This window comes from Ceratosolen solmsi, unplaced genomic scaffold (assembly GCF_000503995.2).
Source record: "Ceratosolen solmsi marchali unplaced genomic scaffold, CerSol_1.0 scaffold47, whole genome shotgun sequence".
Classification (NCBI taxonomy): domain Eukaryota; kingdom Metazoa; phylum Arthropoda; class Insecta; order Hymenoptera; family Agaonidae; genus Ceratosolen; species Ceratosolen solmsi.
In genome coordinates, this window is record NW_011948419.1 from 1517889 (window position 1) to 1534328 (window position 16440).

General features: G+C 34.6%; 3 protein-coding genes across 3 annotated transcripts; 2 read left to right on the top strand and 1 right to left on the bottom strand.

Annotated features, from left to right (window-relative positions):
* The first annotated feature begins 68 nt into the window (after positions 1 to 68).
* Mybbp1A (MYB binding protein 1a) lies at positions 69 to 6006 on the top strand. Its single transcript, XM_011497428.1, has 9 exons — positions 69 to 625; positions 901 to 1098; positions 1178 to 1576; positions 1713 to 2299; positions 2406 to 2518; positions 2607 to 3835; positions 4251 to 4499; positions 4593 to 5005; positions 5529 to 6006. The coding sequence occupies exons 1-9, from the start codon at positions 518 to 520 to the stop codon at positions 5947 to 5949; spliced, it is 3717 nt and encodes a 1238-aa protein (XP_011495730.1). The 5' UTR covers positions 69 to 517; the 3' UTR covers positions 5950 to 6006.
* Positions 6007 to 6872: 866 nt separating this feature from the next.
* Positions 6873 to 10597, top strand: Noc1 (Nucleolar complex protein 1). The gene is made up of 5 exons (XM_011497765.1): positions 6873 to 7998; positions 8149 to 8761; positions 9186 to 9605; positions 10033 to 10182; positions 10216 to 10597. The coding sequence occupies exons 1-5, from the start codon at positions 6970 to 6972 to the stop codon at positions 10566 to 10568; spliced, it is 2565 nt and encodes an 854-aa protein (XP_011496067.1). The 5' UTR covers positions 6873 to 6969; the 3' UTR covers positions 10569 to 10597.
* A 1962-nt stretch (positions 10598 to 12559) lies between these two features.
* On the bottom strand, positions 12560 to 14893 carry LOC105360515 (chromobox protein homolog 1). Its single transcript, XM_011497430.1, has 4 exons — positions 14763 to 14893; positions 14258 to 14384; positions 13323 to 13557; positions 12560 to 12998 (listed from the first exon to the last, which is right to left on the bottom strand). Exons 2-4 carry the CDS (start codon positions 14351 to 14353, stop codon positions 12772 to 12774), a joined length of 558 nt encoding a protein of 185 aa, XP_011495732.1. The 5' UTR covers positions 14354 to 14384; positions 14763 to 14893; the 3' UTR covers positions 12560 to 12771.
* Positions 14894 to 16440: the final 1547 nt, after the last annotated feature.

Below are 16440 nucleotides of genomic sequence, written 5' to 3' on the forward strand. Positions count from 1 at the left end.
CTTATTGCACACAATTCACACCTATTCAATAACATATAACGAGTCACACAGCCATTAACATTATTATTATTATCATTAATGCAAATCGAAAAATTTATTATCCACAAATATTTTGACAATTTTTATTCTGTATACAAAATAACGAACTGTCACTTCGCGCAAGACTGTAACACACCTGCCGACCAAGCCAAATGCAATGCGTAATATTCCTAATTAATAATATCCACTCGCTCTCCAATCTTCAAGCAATTTATCCATCGAAACCCTTATGAAACTTAGCGTTAATCGAAGATTATTTATAACAATGGATTGTTAATTCGGAAATGGTAAACTTTTCAAAATAGCTTGAATCGCGTAGTATCTTTGAACGGAAAGAGTCAAAATAGTGTTGACAAACTTCCAATGATCAGATTTTGAGTGCAATTTACGAGTAAGAGACAAGCCGAGCACATGAGGGAAATTAGTGTTGCTTTTTAAAATCAATCGCCGTGGAAATTACAAGTTTTGAGCGTCAAAAATGGGATTGACGCTACTCGAATGTTTTCCGAAATTGTTGAAAGACAACACGAGCGAAAGAGTGGATGGTGGATTAATGTTGCTGCAGCATTTATCGAAAGAAGTGCAGGTAACTATTTGGGGTGACAATAACCTGCGTAGCACAATTTTTATTAAAGAAATTATCAATTATGAATTTCAAAGTGATTCGATGCACATTATTACTAAATGTTACATATGACTGGATTTGTAGTACGGGTCTATATAAGATTAAAAGTAATAATAGAAGTAAAAGTAAAAGTAACATTAAACCGTCTAAATATAGATATTAATTTTAGTCATCTCGATTTCATGGAGCTCAATAACTTTGCGATTCAATCGTCACGATAATTTTATTTATTTCAGGAAAATGGAGAGAGCAAGGAATTCAATCATATACTTAATAGACTTGTGCGTGGATTGGGATCGAATAAGATCTCGTCGAGAAAGGGATTTTATTGTACATTAACCGTGTACTTGTTGCTGAATCCAAGCACAAAAATTGATAAGATCATTAGTATTATGGATAATGAATTGAAGACAAGCGCTAGTAGCAGCAAAAGCGTAAGAGTTTCTATCGTTTTGTTTAATGAATGTAGTTTTGAAGAAACATATTTATTTCGATGTTTTTGACGTAATTTAGGAATTTGCTGATATAAACAATGGGCGTATTTTAGCGTGTGGTTCTATAATACGTTCTAACATTTTAAAGACTAGCTCAGTCGACGAGCAGAAAAGAATTCTCGAATGTTTATTACATTGTGGTAAGCAGAGAAGCTATCTCAGGTTTGAATCTGTATCGTTCTTAATAGAATTTTTAAATCAACTTGATAATAACGATTCTTTGGCGCCCATTTGGATGCTCATTGAACAAGAAATCTGCAAGCCCGTCGCCGAACAGACCTTGGATACATTTTATGCTTTATTAATAATTCAAGATAAATTTCCTGAAATAATATCTAAGAAAATACTTAAAAATTGCTTTGGAAGTGAAGATATTATAAACGAAGAGTCTATAAAAGATATTTTAAAGATATTAACGGTGAGTTTAGTCATTATACTTTATGCATTTCTGACATTTTATAACAAAAAAAGTATTTTTAATTACGATGCAAAGATAAAGTAAATGTTTGCATTATCACATATTCGTTATAGCTGTTCATTTATTTTTACAACAGAATCTACCAAGAATAATCTGCTATAAGCATCCAATATACGAAGTGTTTTGCGAAAAATTAATAGCAACCAAATTTGTCGAGGAATTTTGGTTGGGCATAGATCAGCGTTTTATCAAGCCATCCAAAACGGATGAATATTTAGGCGTCGAATTATTAAATTTAATTCTTAAATCCACAACAAATAAGTCCATTATTCCTACGCTGTTATCTCATAATTTTCTAAAATACATGCTCAAGCGATTTTCAAACAATGCTAGACACAAAGTCGACGACGTTGCCATTGGCTTTAAAAAAGCTCTATCTCAAATAGTAAAGTTACTCGAAGTTAAAGAATTAAAAGCTAAATTACAGATTTCAGTACTGAAAAAATTGATTTTATACCCAGGGGACCTTATGATAGAGAAAATAACCGGCACAAAGGTTCTGCAGATGATAATAAGTAATCTCAATGCCGATGGAATAAAAAAGTTAGCCAATTTATATCGAGAAATCGCAGCAAATACAAAATTTAAAGATAAGTTTAATTCTACACAAGAGCCTTGGACAAAATGCGAAAGAATTTACGCTGTACAATTACTTAGTGTTAAGTATGTTTTCGCTATTGTTGCAAACCTTTATAAAATGGCAGATTGACAAACTATATATAAGTAAGCGATAAAGAAATTAATTAATAATGTCAATATTTTTTTACAGATTAATGCATCATCCAGAAATTATATCCGATCTCGAATGGAGAGTAGAGCAATTGAAGTTTTTGTTTAATCTTGGACTGTGCGAAGTGTCTACCGTTAGTACAGAACTAGCTCGTGAGTATAATTTATTGTCTCATTGTGCTCATTATCCTTTATGAAAAAACAGATATTCATTCTACTTTGTTTTACACGATGACTCTAGCTCACTTCAAAGAAAGCTTTTATCGTGCTTTGGATAACAAGTTACCAAAACTCGATGATTTGAGAACAGTCCTGACTTCCTTAATCTCTCATATCGATGAAAATGTATTTAAAAATTCAGAAATGAAATTGAAAGTTCCTCTAAATGACGACGGGACTGAGGCGTGGAATAAAATGATAAAGTTCGTGAAAAAATTAGAAAAGAACTCGAAAATCTATCAAAATATCAATGTGGTATTTCACATAATGGATCTTCACATGGGCCTCCAGCTGTTTTCCGATCCGGAAATGGCCGTCTCGTCGATAAATGAGCTTCATAGTTGTTTCGAGCATCTAAAGTCACAGAAGAAATTGAATAAAAAGAACGACACTGTTACGGAAAACACGAACGAGCCAGAGTGGATCGAGGTCGTTGTCGATTTATTTTTATCCTTACTTTCAAGAAAAAGTCACCTTTTACGCTCACTTGTAGGATGCGTTTTCCCGCACATCTGCCCTTATTTGACATTAACGGCAATTCACCAAATTTTATCAATCCTGGACGTTAAAAGCACCAAGAATCCCTTGACTTCGTCAATGGACGGGGACGAATCGGATTCCGAATTAGAATCTAACGCCGATGACGATGACGAGGACGATGACGAGGACGAGGACGAGGACGAGGACGGGGATGGGAAGAACGTGAACGAGGACGAAGAGAAGAATGAGAATAGCAATAATAGGGAGAGCGAGGAGGTAGAGGAGGAAAGCGATTCGGATATCGAAGAGTCGGACGTCGAAGATGAGGCAGTCACTGACAGGTTACGCCTAGCCGTGAGGCAGGCTCTAGGAGATGCTACGATGCAGACGGATACCGAGGATATAGACGTTGATAATATCGATGAGGAAGAAGGGAAGCGCCTGGACGAGTCTTTAGCAGCTGCCTTCAAGATCTTGAAAGAGAACCGAAAGTCACGAACGAAAAAGCAAGAGAAAAATGCCCAAGTTCTCACGCACTTTCGAATTCGGGTAATCGACCTTTTAGAAAATTATTTGGAAACGAGTCCTTCGATGGCCTTGGCTTTGGACATGTTATTACCCCTGTTTGCCTTACTGGAATTTACGATTAAGGATCCACATCAGAAGCCTCTTGAGAATAGAGTTCGGAGCTGTTTAAAGAAACTCTCAGCTATTAAAAAATTCAAGAGCGTTGAAGACGTTAACGAGGAGCTTCTGACCACTCTTTTAAAGGTATTGTATCTTTATGTCAATATGAAACTTGTTGTTTTCTATTTTTCTACCCAACACGTGGGAATATCTTGCGTCTCTAATATCAAGACGGAGCTTTATAAGGCTAATATAGTCGAATTGTAATTTTAAACAAAAAACGAAAACTAACAATAAACTTTTATTACATATATATATATATATATATATATATATATATATGTAGCGATTGATTTAAATTGACATTACATCTGATAAATATTACTCGATTGATTATTATTTGCTTAAAGCTTATACAATATTGAAATTCTAATCTTCTTATTTAAGATTTATTCTACTTAATTAACATTAATTTTTTTTCTTTAGCGATTTTCATTTCTTTAATACAATGTTTCTTTTCTTTCTTTTTTGTTGTTGCAATTTTGCCATTTTGCAACAGGCATTGATAGAAAAAGGAGAACGATCGGCATCTATTTGTCAAGAAATGGGTGATAAATTAGCGGAGTGTTCTATATTTCTTGTTCGATGCTCACAACAAACGAATATCAACAATGACTCGTTTATCCAAATTTTTGCGGAGAATTTAACAGCCTTTTTCAAAAAACGAGATTGCATTCTTCCGCCAATCTTATTTAAAAGTCTGTTGCAACTCTGTTGGGTCGGCAATTGGAATCTTGTACCGTTTTTGGTAAGATTTTTAACTCTTGAGCGCATCCAGCATCAAGCGCCAATGCATTAATTACTTATTTTCAAATATCGTCTGCGTTTGCTTGCTTTTCAGGTGAATTTTTCTTTTGACAATTCTATTAGGTTCTACAGAAGAAGACAAGCTCTCGAGTTTCTTAAAGTCTTTTACAGTAATATTAGAATGATTATTGCAGATGAACAGAAAGATAAAAGGCGAATAATCGAGAGCAATCTGTACAGATTGGCAATAAATGAATTGCAAATAAATAGTAAACAGAACACAGAGAACGGTAAAATCACTACCAACGTTGGCAAAGAAATAAGGCAAAAGTACATTTGTAATCTCTTCACATTACTGTCGACGATACACGTTCATCATATACCCGAGTCGTGGGACTGGACAAAAATTGGTGAAAGCATCGCAAATTACAGGTCGACGGTAACTTTAGCAAAAGATGCTAAAAGTGCTTATTACAAGTTGGCTCATCGTATTGGTGCTCCCGTTATGTAAGTTTACCAAACAAGGATTTATCATTGTCATAATAGTAAGCTTAAATAACCGAAATATTATACTTATGTAGATAATACCGCTTTTGACAGCAGCTAATTAATTAGTTAATAATGAAGCTGTTACTTTGTCAGTATGCAAAACCTTTACGTTACTTTTTCCTTTCGTTTTTTGTCTATCCATAAAGAAAAAGAAGCAAATAAATATACCATTAAAAAAAAATAATAATAATAATAATAATAATAATAATAATAATAATAATAATAATAATAATAAGAAAACAACAACTAAATAAGAATACCATAATAAATGTTGTGTTATGATAAAACAAAATTAAGTATTAAAAATAATTATGATATTATTAATTATAAATTTTTATTTTAAATACACAATAAATTACTTGCCATTTTTTTCTTTTTGCTATATAATAATACCGATGCTTTGGAAAACTCTTTGTCAGTATTTTAATGTACAAACATCGTAATCTGCTTAAAAATAATAATGTTTCTTTTTTAATTGCAGCCCCCCAAACACACGGAATCTAGAAAAAACTAAACTTAATAATGGAAATCAAGAATGTGAGGAAGAAAAGGATGCGTCGGGTAGTAACGAATGTCTCGATAACAGTGAATCAAATTCGCTCGATAAACTATTACGAAATAATAATAAAAAAAGAAAGAAAAACAATAGTCACAACAAAGACAGGCAAAAATTGAAAAAAGAAGCGCGCGAATTACGAGCAAAACTTATGTCCGAAGGCTTGGAATCATTCGATTTTAGTACTTGTAACACGCCCAATGGAATTTGCAATAATTCAGTTACAAATGGAAAATTAGATAAAACGGAAGATCAACCTGAAATAGTGAAAAATAAAAGAGCCAACCTAAACACACTTGACGTTCCAAGCAAAAAGAAGAAAAAAGATATACAAAGTGGGGACTAGATCATTAAAGAATTTTTATAAAGTTTATATTAATTATAATGAACTAGAGTGAAATTCTGACTGTTATTTTTTATATACATTTATGTATCAAGTATATATGTACATAACACATACGAATAAATACGAATTGCTATTATATTTAATAATATAATATATCAATTTAGAAATTTGTTAAAATTTTCTTTACACATACTATTATTATTAATAAAAAATCTTATAAATACATAGATATAATGGATAAAAATACTACTTTTAACATATCTTCCCAAAACATATTTTGGTAAAATTTTTGAATATTTCTAATATTAAGTATAGAATTTTTTTTTTTTTGTTTTAACATTTCGCAATCTATCCCTGTACAATAATTTTTGTTTATTTTCACATTACTTTTTATCGGCTACTATAATTGCATAATTACCGGTCGATACGAGATGGAGCCGCGTTTCCTGTTCAAATACATTCCACGTGATGATTATTCTGCTAGAAACGTTAATAATTAATTGTAGCTCACGAGGAATATAATTTTATTGATAATGACACGCACCGATTGCAATTTTAATAAGTCAATTAATAAATAAAGCGAGGTTATATTTCCATTCAAGAAATAATACTTAACTTTACAACGAATACAAAGACAGTAGGTATTTAACCTAAATTATCAATTTTCATATTGTCGTTCAATTCAATTGCAAACTACATTTACAAGGATTTGTGCTGCAAATATCGCATTCAATTTAATTACGAATGTTTTTTTATCGATTGATTAAACGATAAGCATATACGCGCAAATTAAGGTATAATCCTGGTAATGTTCTTTTACTTGTCAATTAACGAATTATGAACAATTAATCATTGAGCGATGAAAATCGTCATATATTGATCAATCCATCAATTATTAATTTAATTATATTTACATTAATGTAGTCGAAGAAAAATGTCATCGCTCGACGATTCGGAAGTCATTACAAAGTGGTACGAGGAGTATGAAAAAGCAGAGTCTCCAAGCGAACATGGAGTGAAATGGATGTTATCGATTTGAAAACCGAAGCTAAGAAATGCCTTGACTCGGAAAGTGCAGCTTACCATTTAAAGCAATCGAGAATGTATAATTCGGAATATTCTTGGTTAAAAACAGCATTATCGAGGGGAACGATATCGGATAAAGTGGCTGCTGGCATTGTTATGATTCAGAATAGTCCTAAGTACAATTTAAATCAGCTTACTATATTAATATCACAAGTTAAAATTGCCAAACATAATCAGTGCAGTACGATTATCGACGCTATAAAAGATCTCTTTTTGAACGATTTGCTCCATCCAAAATTTAAACTCTTAAAATTTGAGGAGCAAGATCTGGACAAACTGGATAGCGTAGACGCATCCTATCAAGACGATAACATTAATTTGAAAAATAGAAAAGCGACCTCTAAGAACAAGCTTCTAGGCATTTGGTATTTCGAGGATCAATTAAAGGACATTTACGAACGCTTTGTTATTTCATTATCGAATATAGTGAACGATACGGTCGATTTAAATAGAGAAAAGGCCATATCAGTGATGACGGAACTGCTAATAGGTAACTCGGAACAAGAGCACAAACTTCTCGACTTAATAATAAACAAAATTGGCGACCCTAGCAGTAAGGTAGCTTCGAAGACTGTCTTTTCTCTTACCAAACTCTTATACAAGCATTCTAACATGAAATTAGTTGTTCTGCAAGAAGTTGAAAAGCTATTATTCAGAAACAATGTCTCTCAGAGAACTCAGTACTTTGCAATATGCTTGTTAACGCAATTTGTACTCTTCAAGGAAGACACTGCGATTGCCACAAATCTCATCAACGTGTATTTTGCATTTTTTAACGCATGTTTAAAAAGGGGCGAACCCGATACCAGAATGATGGGTGCAATATTAACCGGTGTAAATAGGGCGTATCCCTTCGCTGACATAAATTCCACGCAACTGAATAAGCACATAGATTCTATTTATCGAGTTGTCTATTACGGTTCTTTCAACGTATCCCTCAGCGCTCTTAATTTATTATTCCAAGTAAGACAGCTTTATTAATATGATAATATTATACTATACAGTAAGAAGTAAGACAGATTAAATAATTGCATGCTTATTTAAAGTAAGTTTCTTTTTTTTTTTTTTTGTATTGTCAGCCCAACTCTGTCTAATTACAATTGTCAATTGCAGGTTGTTAGTAAGAACGCCGATCAGTCGGACAGGTTTTACTCGACCTTCTACCGTAAGCTCTTCAATTCTCAAATTGGAATATCAAGCAAGCGGGCAATATTCTTAAATTTATTATTCAAGGTCTTGCGCAGCGATCAGAGCCAACTGAGAATGCATGCATTTATTAAAAGAATTCTGCAAATTTGCACGTATTTCCCAGCCAATATGACATGCGCCACTTTATACGTTATATCGCAAGTGTTACATTTAAAGAAACGTACGAAAAATATTTTAATCGTCTCGAGAAAGACGATAAATAGCGACACAGAAATAGAGTCGAACGACAAGTCGGATGAAGTCGATGATAATAAAGGGAACGATGTCGCGGCTATGAAAGAAGAGAGTACGATAGTCTTATCAAATGTAATAACAGAGACCGGAGAAGAAAACGTTAATGACGATGAGAAGCTGAAAAATGGAGAAATAAAATTAGAAATAAAGACCAAGGTTTATGATCCTTTTATAAGAAATCCGCTCCACTGCGGTGCGCATCTAAGTTTTTATTGCGAATTGAAAGGGCTTGCAAAACATTTTCATCCGAGTGTATCTTTATTTGCAAAAATGATTTTGGAAGGTGGGTATATACAAACAGTAATAATTTAAATGAAATTTCATTTGACAATTAAATTCTATTATGCAATTAAATTTAGAGGTTGAAAGCTAGTCGATTGGCAGCCGCCAATATTATCGGGATAAGAAGCTCCCGTGTAACGGCCACACCGACGCGCGTGTACTACTTTTTGGTGGTGGTGGTTAATTATCCAAAATCGATCCCAAAAATTTGTCCACGTATATTTTCTTCCCCTTCGCACTCGTGATCGTTCCATTTCCATATCTTTATCCCAGCAGCACACGATTATGACGGTGATTCTCTTATTTCTCTTCCATCTCATTACTATAAACGAATCCAAATGAAACGCGCAATCGTGTCGCGATGCTTATATATATATATATATACACATATACATCGTTGCTAAAAATATTTTCTCCTTAATCAGGGAAGCATATACGATACACGGGAGATCCTCTCGAAGACTTGAGTTTAATTCGATTTTTGGATCGTTACGTATTCAAAAATCCAAAGAAACTTGAAAGTAAAAAGGTGAGTAGAAAAAACGATCCACTGGCCCAAAGAGCAGCTTACACACCACGAGGCATTCGAGCGATTCCAGTGAATAGCTCATTATACATTAAGGAGAGAGAGGATCGCATACCCGTCGACGAGCTATTTCTTTATCAATACATGCAAAAGCAGAAGGAGTTTAAGGGGATTAAAAAATTGACGAGCCGTGTCGAAGAGGACAACGAGAGCGTGAATAGCGAGGATTTCAATGATATGCTCGATCAAATGAGTAAGAGGAAATCCCTCGACGATTTAGATATAGCCGGTGATCTCGTACCGCGGAAGATAACGAAAGGTAAGGGGTTTTATTTATTTATTTTTATTTTTTTTTTTTTTAACGATTTGGCTTCGGCTTCCAATATAGAAGTAACAATTCGTTCGTGTATTTTAATATTTATTTATTAAAGTACATCCAAAATGGGGTAAAAATGGGATTGTTTGTTGAGTTTGATGAGATTATTGTGACGAGTGATGATGACGAAGAACTTTTGAGTGAAAATTTTAACGATAGATAATGTTTAGTATTAATTAATTGTCGGAGTGTCAAAATGATTTTTCATTGATAAACTCTCTTTATTATTTACAATTTTAGATTTTTCCCCACGATCGTGTATGATGTAATGTCGGTCGATTCAAGCCCATCAATCCTTTAATGTTTATTAAAAGATGCGATCATTGTATTTATTTGTTAATTCTTTTCTTTTTTCTTCTTGTTTTAACAGAAAACGACGATGATATGGAGAGCGAGGATAGCGACTCGTCGGTGGAGGAAGAATTAAACGAAGAACTTAATAATCTAAGCGATTTAGACAGTATCGATGACGATTTAAGTGACATGGAATTTAACGATGAGGACGAGGACGAGAACGAGGACGAGGACGACGAAGACGAAGACGAAGACGAAGACGAAGAAGGCGTCGTCCAACAGTCAGCCTCGGGTAAACGAAAAATGAATAAAGTGGTTAAAAACATCGGTAAGAAGCTTAAAGGCTTGGACGACAATACGTTCGTGTCTGCGGAGCAATTTGCGGAAATGCTGGAAGAGCAGGGACACGCGAAATTCAAGTACGGTGCAAGTAGTTTGTACAGTGATCGCGATGGTGCTAGCGCGAAGCAACTGGATTGGGAGACTGAGCGTAACGAGCGGATTTCGGGCTTCCGTGGCGGAAGGAAGGCGACAGTCGCCAAATCAGCTAATAAGTTCAAGGGCAAAAAAGCCTTTACGAAACGTCAGAAAGCTGTGAAACGAAAAAAATGAAAATATTTTACAAGATATCAAAATACTTTCCGAGATAAATCATTTTTAAGACGTTGTATTATAAAAATTAATTGTTACGATTTATTGATATCATTTTCTAATAAATAATAACTATCTATTTCTTATGGATTTACTTTATTTTTAATCTATAACAGAGAGGAATGGCGGGGGGGCGGGCGGGGGGGGGGGGGGGGGGGGGGGAGAAGGGGGGGAGAAGAAGGAGAGAAAAAAAAAAGAAAAAAAAAGGTATGTTGTATTACACTCATACAGTCAAAATATTTCGTTGTAATTAATTTTCTTAAAAAGTTATAATTATTATACGTAACATAACGCTGGAACATTTTAAAATACTTTAGAATCGAACAGAATTTCAAGTACGCGTGTACTTTATTGATAAAGAAATCACTTTTATGCGTGGCAACGCTTAAATAGTGTTTATAGAGACAAAGTTATGTTCGTATTACAGTATCGTGCATTAATATAATTAAATGTTAAATAGTGGATGAAATAAATTCTTAAAAAATCTTCTGCAATTAACAGATACAAATATTATTTCATTAGATTTTCATCGCAGTCACAACTTACAAAATTAAAATACTTATATGCACTGTAATTATTTGTCCGATATATCAAAATTTTTCACTTGCGAATCACATTCATTCTTCCAAGTACCCTTGTGCAACTCTTTCACAATTATGTCAGAAGCGCATTATACATTAAATTTTGTATTACATTAAAACATGACCATTAAATTATCTATTTACTTAACATAACTACAAATGCCTAAAGTACAATTATTTAAGATATATATGCATTTATATATAAACATATTACTATTATTTGAAGTATACTTTTTAAATTTTTTTTTTTTTTTTTTCTTTGTTTTAATTTTATTTTTTCTTTATATATATATTTTTTATTTTTTTCTCTTTTTTTTCTTTTTTTTTAGGTATCGTTACCAGAATTTAATCTATTGTAATAATTAACTTGAATTCTAATACCAAAAAATCATAATAGATAGATAGCCTAGATCTTTTTGGAATGCTTAGAGAATTCTTTTCAAACTTTTTAGCTCGTTGGGTATTGACTACTGGTAGACAGAGATAGTTTCTCATATACCGTCGCTAAGCCCTGTAAACTCTACATACCTTTCCTCGCTTTATGCACCCATTATCTATTTGAATGAGACACAATTTTTAAGGGTCATGGATAATAATGCTTTTCATAATGCTACCACTGAACATTCTTGACTAGACATTAAGACACTTTTGGCTTTAGCCCCTATGTTATCCGGTCAATCGTGTCAGCGAGACATTAAACATTCATGCTTGCAATACTTATTAGATAGCATTGATACATACTCGCAATTATGGACATTAATACACAAGAGCCGAAGATCTCGATGGACAAGTTTATATTTCGTTATGTTTGTTCGATACTGCATGCATGCAGTTATAACAAGATTGAGCTTATGTAGATAAATTAAAATCGTTAATGCTGAAGAAGCTTGATCGAATGTACTTTTAATTGAGAGACTGTAGGTCAATCGGAATGATTAATACTTCTATTTACAAGAATTAATATAATGTTATCGTATAAGCATTGACATTATAGGACACGGTAACGACAAAGACAGCCACGATATTTACCGTGATAGCTTCGCTAAGAACTATCAATGTATCATAAGGGGGGCGCTTTACTACCAATAACTTTCTTATGTTTTAAGGCTATCTTCGTCGCAAACATTATTTAAAATACTACTACTTAACGAGACAACATATATTACTATAGATCGTTTTCTGCACAGCAGTAACAGTAGTTGCGTTATGGTGTGTCTAGTTGGCGACTAGATATTTAATTGATATTAATGTCCATAAGTATTACCGAGATGTAAGAAATTAAGTAGCATCGCAATCATAAGAATTCCATGCCATAATCTTCAGAGTTCTTTTAATAATGAAGTTATATTTTGTATTAGGCTAAGTGCACAATTATTTTTTCAAAATTATGTTTATTATTATTTATAAAATATAAAAAGAAAATAATAATAATTAGTCAGTGGCACAGTAAGTTATGTTACGTTAATAGTTGAAATGAAAGAAGAAAAAAAAAGTAAAATAAAATTAAATGTACGTCCAAATATAACTTTTTAAACATGACATAATTTGAAGAAGACTGTATAATCAAATCGTAGAACACGAGGCTACTCAGGATCTGGTTTTGCCGATCCTTCCTCATCCCGAGCAGGACTATGCCACGTTAATCTCTCTTCATAGAATTTGATTACAATTTGTGGACACTTATCATTAGCAATTCGTGCAGGTACAAGATCCGCATCATCTGTTCCCTTCCACTTCATAAGGAACATTAATTCGCCACTCGAATCAGTGGCACCAATAATACGTTCTGGTTCCAAATTTCTATCGAAACCTAAAATTCAAAAGAGTAATTTTACTAATGTGACGAAACAAAAACAAAACAAAAAAAACGTGAAATTTCATTGACAATGTTTATCATCGAACATTGAGAGTGCTTAGACTTTCCACTACGATTATTCTATTTAAGAAATAGTTAAATTAAAAATAAAAAGAAGCGATATTTCAATATTTTACTCAAGACCATCGATCGATTATATCTCTCAAAATACCAGAGTACATGTTTGTTTAAGGATAAAAAAAAATTATTTGGATCGACAAATGATCAAAGACAAACTTAATAATATACACAAATATTCCCTATCGATAATAATCGTACCTTCTGCTTTTTTCTCTTCGACAGCCTTTTTCTTAACTTGCGTCGGGGTGGGCGTACTAGAACTACTTCTCTTTCTCTGCTCCTTCTCCTCCCTTCGTTTACTAACAGCAGCTGCTTCCTTTTTCCTGCGAGCTTCCTCAAATTGAGCGATCAAGTCTGGACAATCTAAGTTCTCTTCTGGCTCCCATGTATTTTCATCATTCGAATATCCTTTCCATTTTAAGAAATACTCGACCTACGATAGCCAATCCCCAATAATTAGTACGACCACCATCGTGTATTAAAATAAAAGCTAAAATACGCGTAATTTTTATAATAAAAAAAAATCAGATGCGTTGAGGGCTATTAAATTAAAAAAATCATTATACCCAAATAATGATAATATTATCATTATCCTTAATTTACAAACAACGACAATTATTATTATAATAATAAATAATAGCAATAAATTGTAATAGTGATTATTCAAATCATCGTTATAAGGTGAGGAGGGGGGGGGGGGGGGGGGGAGAGAGAGAGAGAGAGAGCAAAAACAAACAAATAAATAACAAATAACAAATAAAAAAAAAATTCAAATTCCAAGATCAGGTTAAGAAGCTCTTTGTAGCTTACGTATTTTGCGGCTGCTACAGCGATTTCGTTAATGCATTTTTAATTATACCTGACACTCGAATACGCTATTAACTTAATTAACGGAATTTGATGTAAGAAAAGGCTCGTAACGTTGCTAAACTGAACCGAAAATTTCGAATGGCACCGAGAACGCAAATAGTTAGATACCGTTAATAAACAAAATTTGGTATTCCCCTGAGCCGTGCCCCCCCCCCCCTCTCCCGCCGCCGCCACTCAACTGACAAACTTCATAATTACAACTTTAATAATGTTCGGCTTACCGCCAGAGGTTAATCATAAATCTAACGTGGAACAATATTTACCTTTCCCTTCACGACTCGTCGATCAAGGACTTTTTCTACGCTGTACTCCTCTTCGGTCTCCCCTTCCGTCGACGGCGAATCCTTAGACTTGCTCATGTTTGTACGTCGACTTATTTATCGGAATCCGCTAAAATGAAAAAAAAAAATCAAGACCTATCAAACAATCGCGGCTTATTAAGAGAATCGAATGAGACGCGCTGGCGAGAAACGCGAGCTTAAAGGCACTTCTTCACTATTGACGGATAAAGCGGTCGCTGGTGCGAGGGGCCCTCGAGGCAAGAGTCGACGGCGGCGATTAACCGAATCGTCGCGAATGAGGGAAGAGCTTGGAGAAGGAAGGATGGAGCGAGGACGCGCGGGGAACGAGATGAAAAGTGCACGAGCCGGGGAGAAGCGGGAAAACGCGGCGCGATTTCTTCATCGAGGGTACGCAATCGAGGGTCGTCGCCTCGGCCAGCGGACCATCACCAAGTCCCGACGACTCGACGGACTTGAAATTACTTACCGAACGATGAGCTTGGAAAAGCACGTAAAACGAGATGACGCTTAAACGAATAAGAAGCCAAGATATCGGCGGCGCGTGTCTAACATCCAACGCGAAATCTTTAGCCACCAATGAGGGAGAGGTAAAATGGCGGCAAAGCCGCGGCGGCGGTGGTGGCGGTAGCGGCGGCGATGACGGCGACGACAGTGGCGGCAACGACAGCGGCTAAGGTAACGACAGCGGCTAAGGTAACGACAGCGGCTACGGTTACGGCAGCCGTAACGACAGTAAAACGGCGACCGGCGTTTTTATCAGGGATAACGAATACTTACGCTCTCCCAAAATTTCCCTACGTATAGACTTTGGCTCTTCCTCCTCCCTCGTCCTCTTCTTACGTACTCGATCCCCTCGATCTTTCTTTCTTTCTTCTCTCCCCCACCCCCTCCCTCTATACCTTTTTTTTCTCTGGCTACTACCGAACGCGCGAATTCTCAGAATCTGCGTAAGGAAGTAGCGAGCGACGGGTCTATCATCCACTCGGTTAGAAGAGAAGAGATGAGTGTGTACGCCGTCACTCGCTGGCGTCTCAACCTGTGGGCTACTTTTATTATAAACTCCGAGTAAATCCCTCGAACCCCGCGCGCAGCGACGAATCTAGAAAAAAAAAAAAAAAAATGGTTTGCCCGCGCGATCACTGGCGCCCAGTGTTGCCATACCATCCTCGGCCATCCCCTCTACTGCCTCCCCAGTCCATAGACCAGTCTCGCGACTCGCACCCCTTGTCTTCTTTAATTTCTCCCGCATTGGAAAGAACGGGATGTCGATGGTCCACGTCCATTCTTTTATATGCCCATGTGTGGGACAAATTTTAAGAAGGGAAGCACGTTTTCGCCACCTCTCGCACTGCCTAGATGTCGCGGCCCCTTCATCGGCTAAATTATTATTAATAAAACTCTTCATTGAATTTCAACGACCTTGATTTACTTTTAAAAAGCATTATTATAAATTAGATGGATTTCGATTTATCGTATGGAATTGTATATTTGCTGTTTGATATTTTATACAGTTTAAGCGTAATTCTATCATAAGAGATATCATATATACATACTTATGCGTATACTGTCTGTCTGCCAGTCGGTCTTTCTCTCTCTCTCTCTCTCTCTCTCTCTCTCTGTATATGTGTAGGTGTCTAATAGAGAATTTTCTGTAATTTCGTCCAAAAGTATTCCGCGCACTTGATGCGATGATAAATTGCACGTTGTATTATTTCTTATATTAATTTTAAGAGTATTTATTCCAAGCTAACTTGAATAATTGAGATTTCATAAGAATTCGACCTCCTTATCTTTCGTTTCAATTTACTATTACAATTTAATTTTAGAAACTTCAATAATTGTTAAAAGTTGTGGATAATTGACTTTTCAGCGTAGAGTTTTTACTACACTCATTTTGTTTATCATTTTCTTACGATAAAAAAAAATTATTAATAGTAAAGTATCATATTATGAAAACATTGCCTTAAATTAATAACAATGTTATATATTTAATGCATATGACTTTTGTATGTTTAACATTAACAATAACTACACACCATAGAAATAATTCAATGCATTTGGAGTGCATGCAATTTACATTTATTCAAATACATGCAATTATATATATATATATATATATATATATATATATATATATATATATA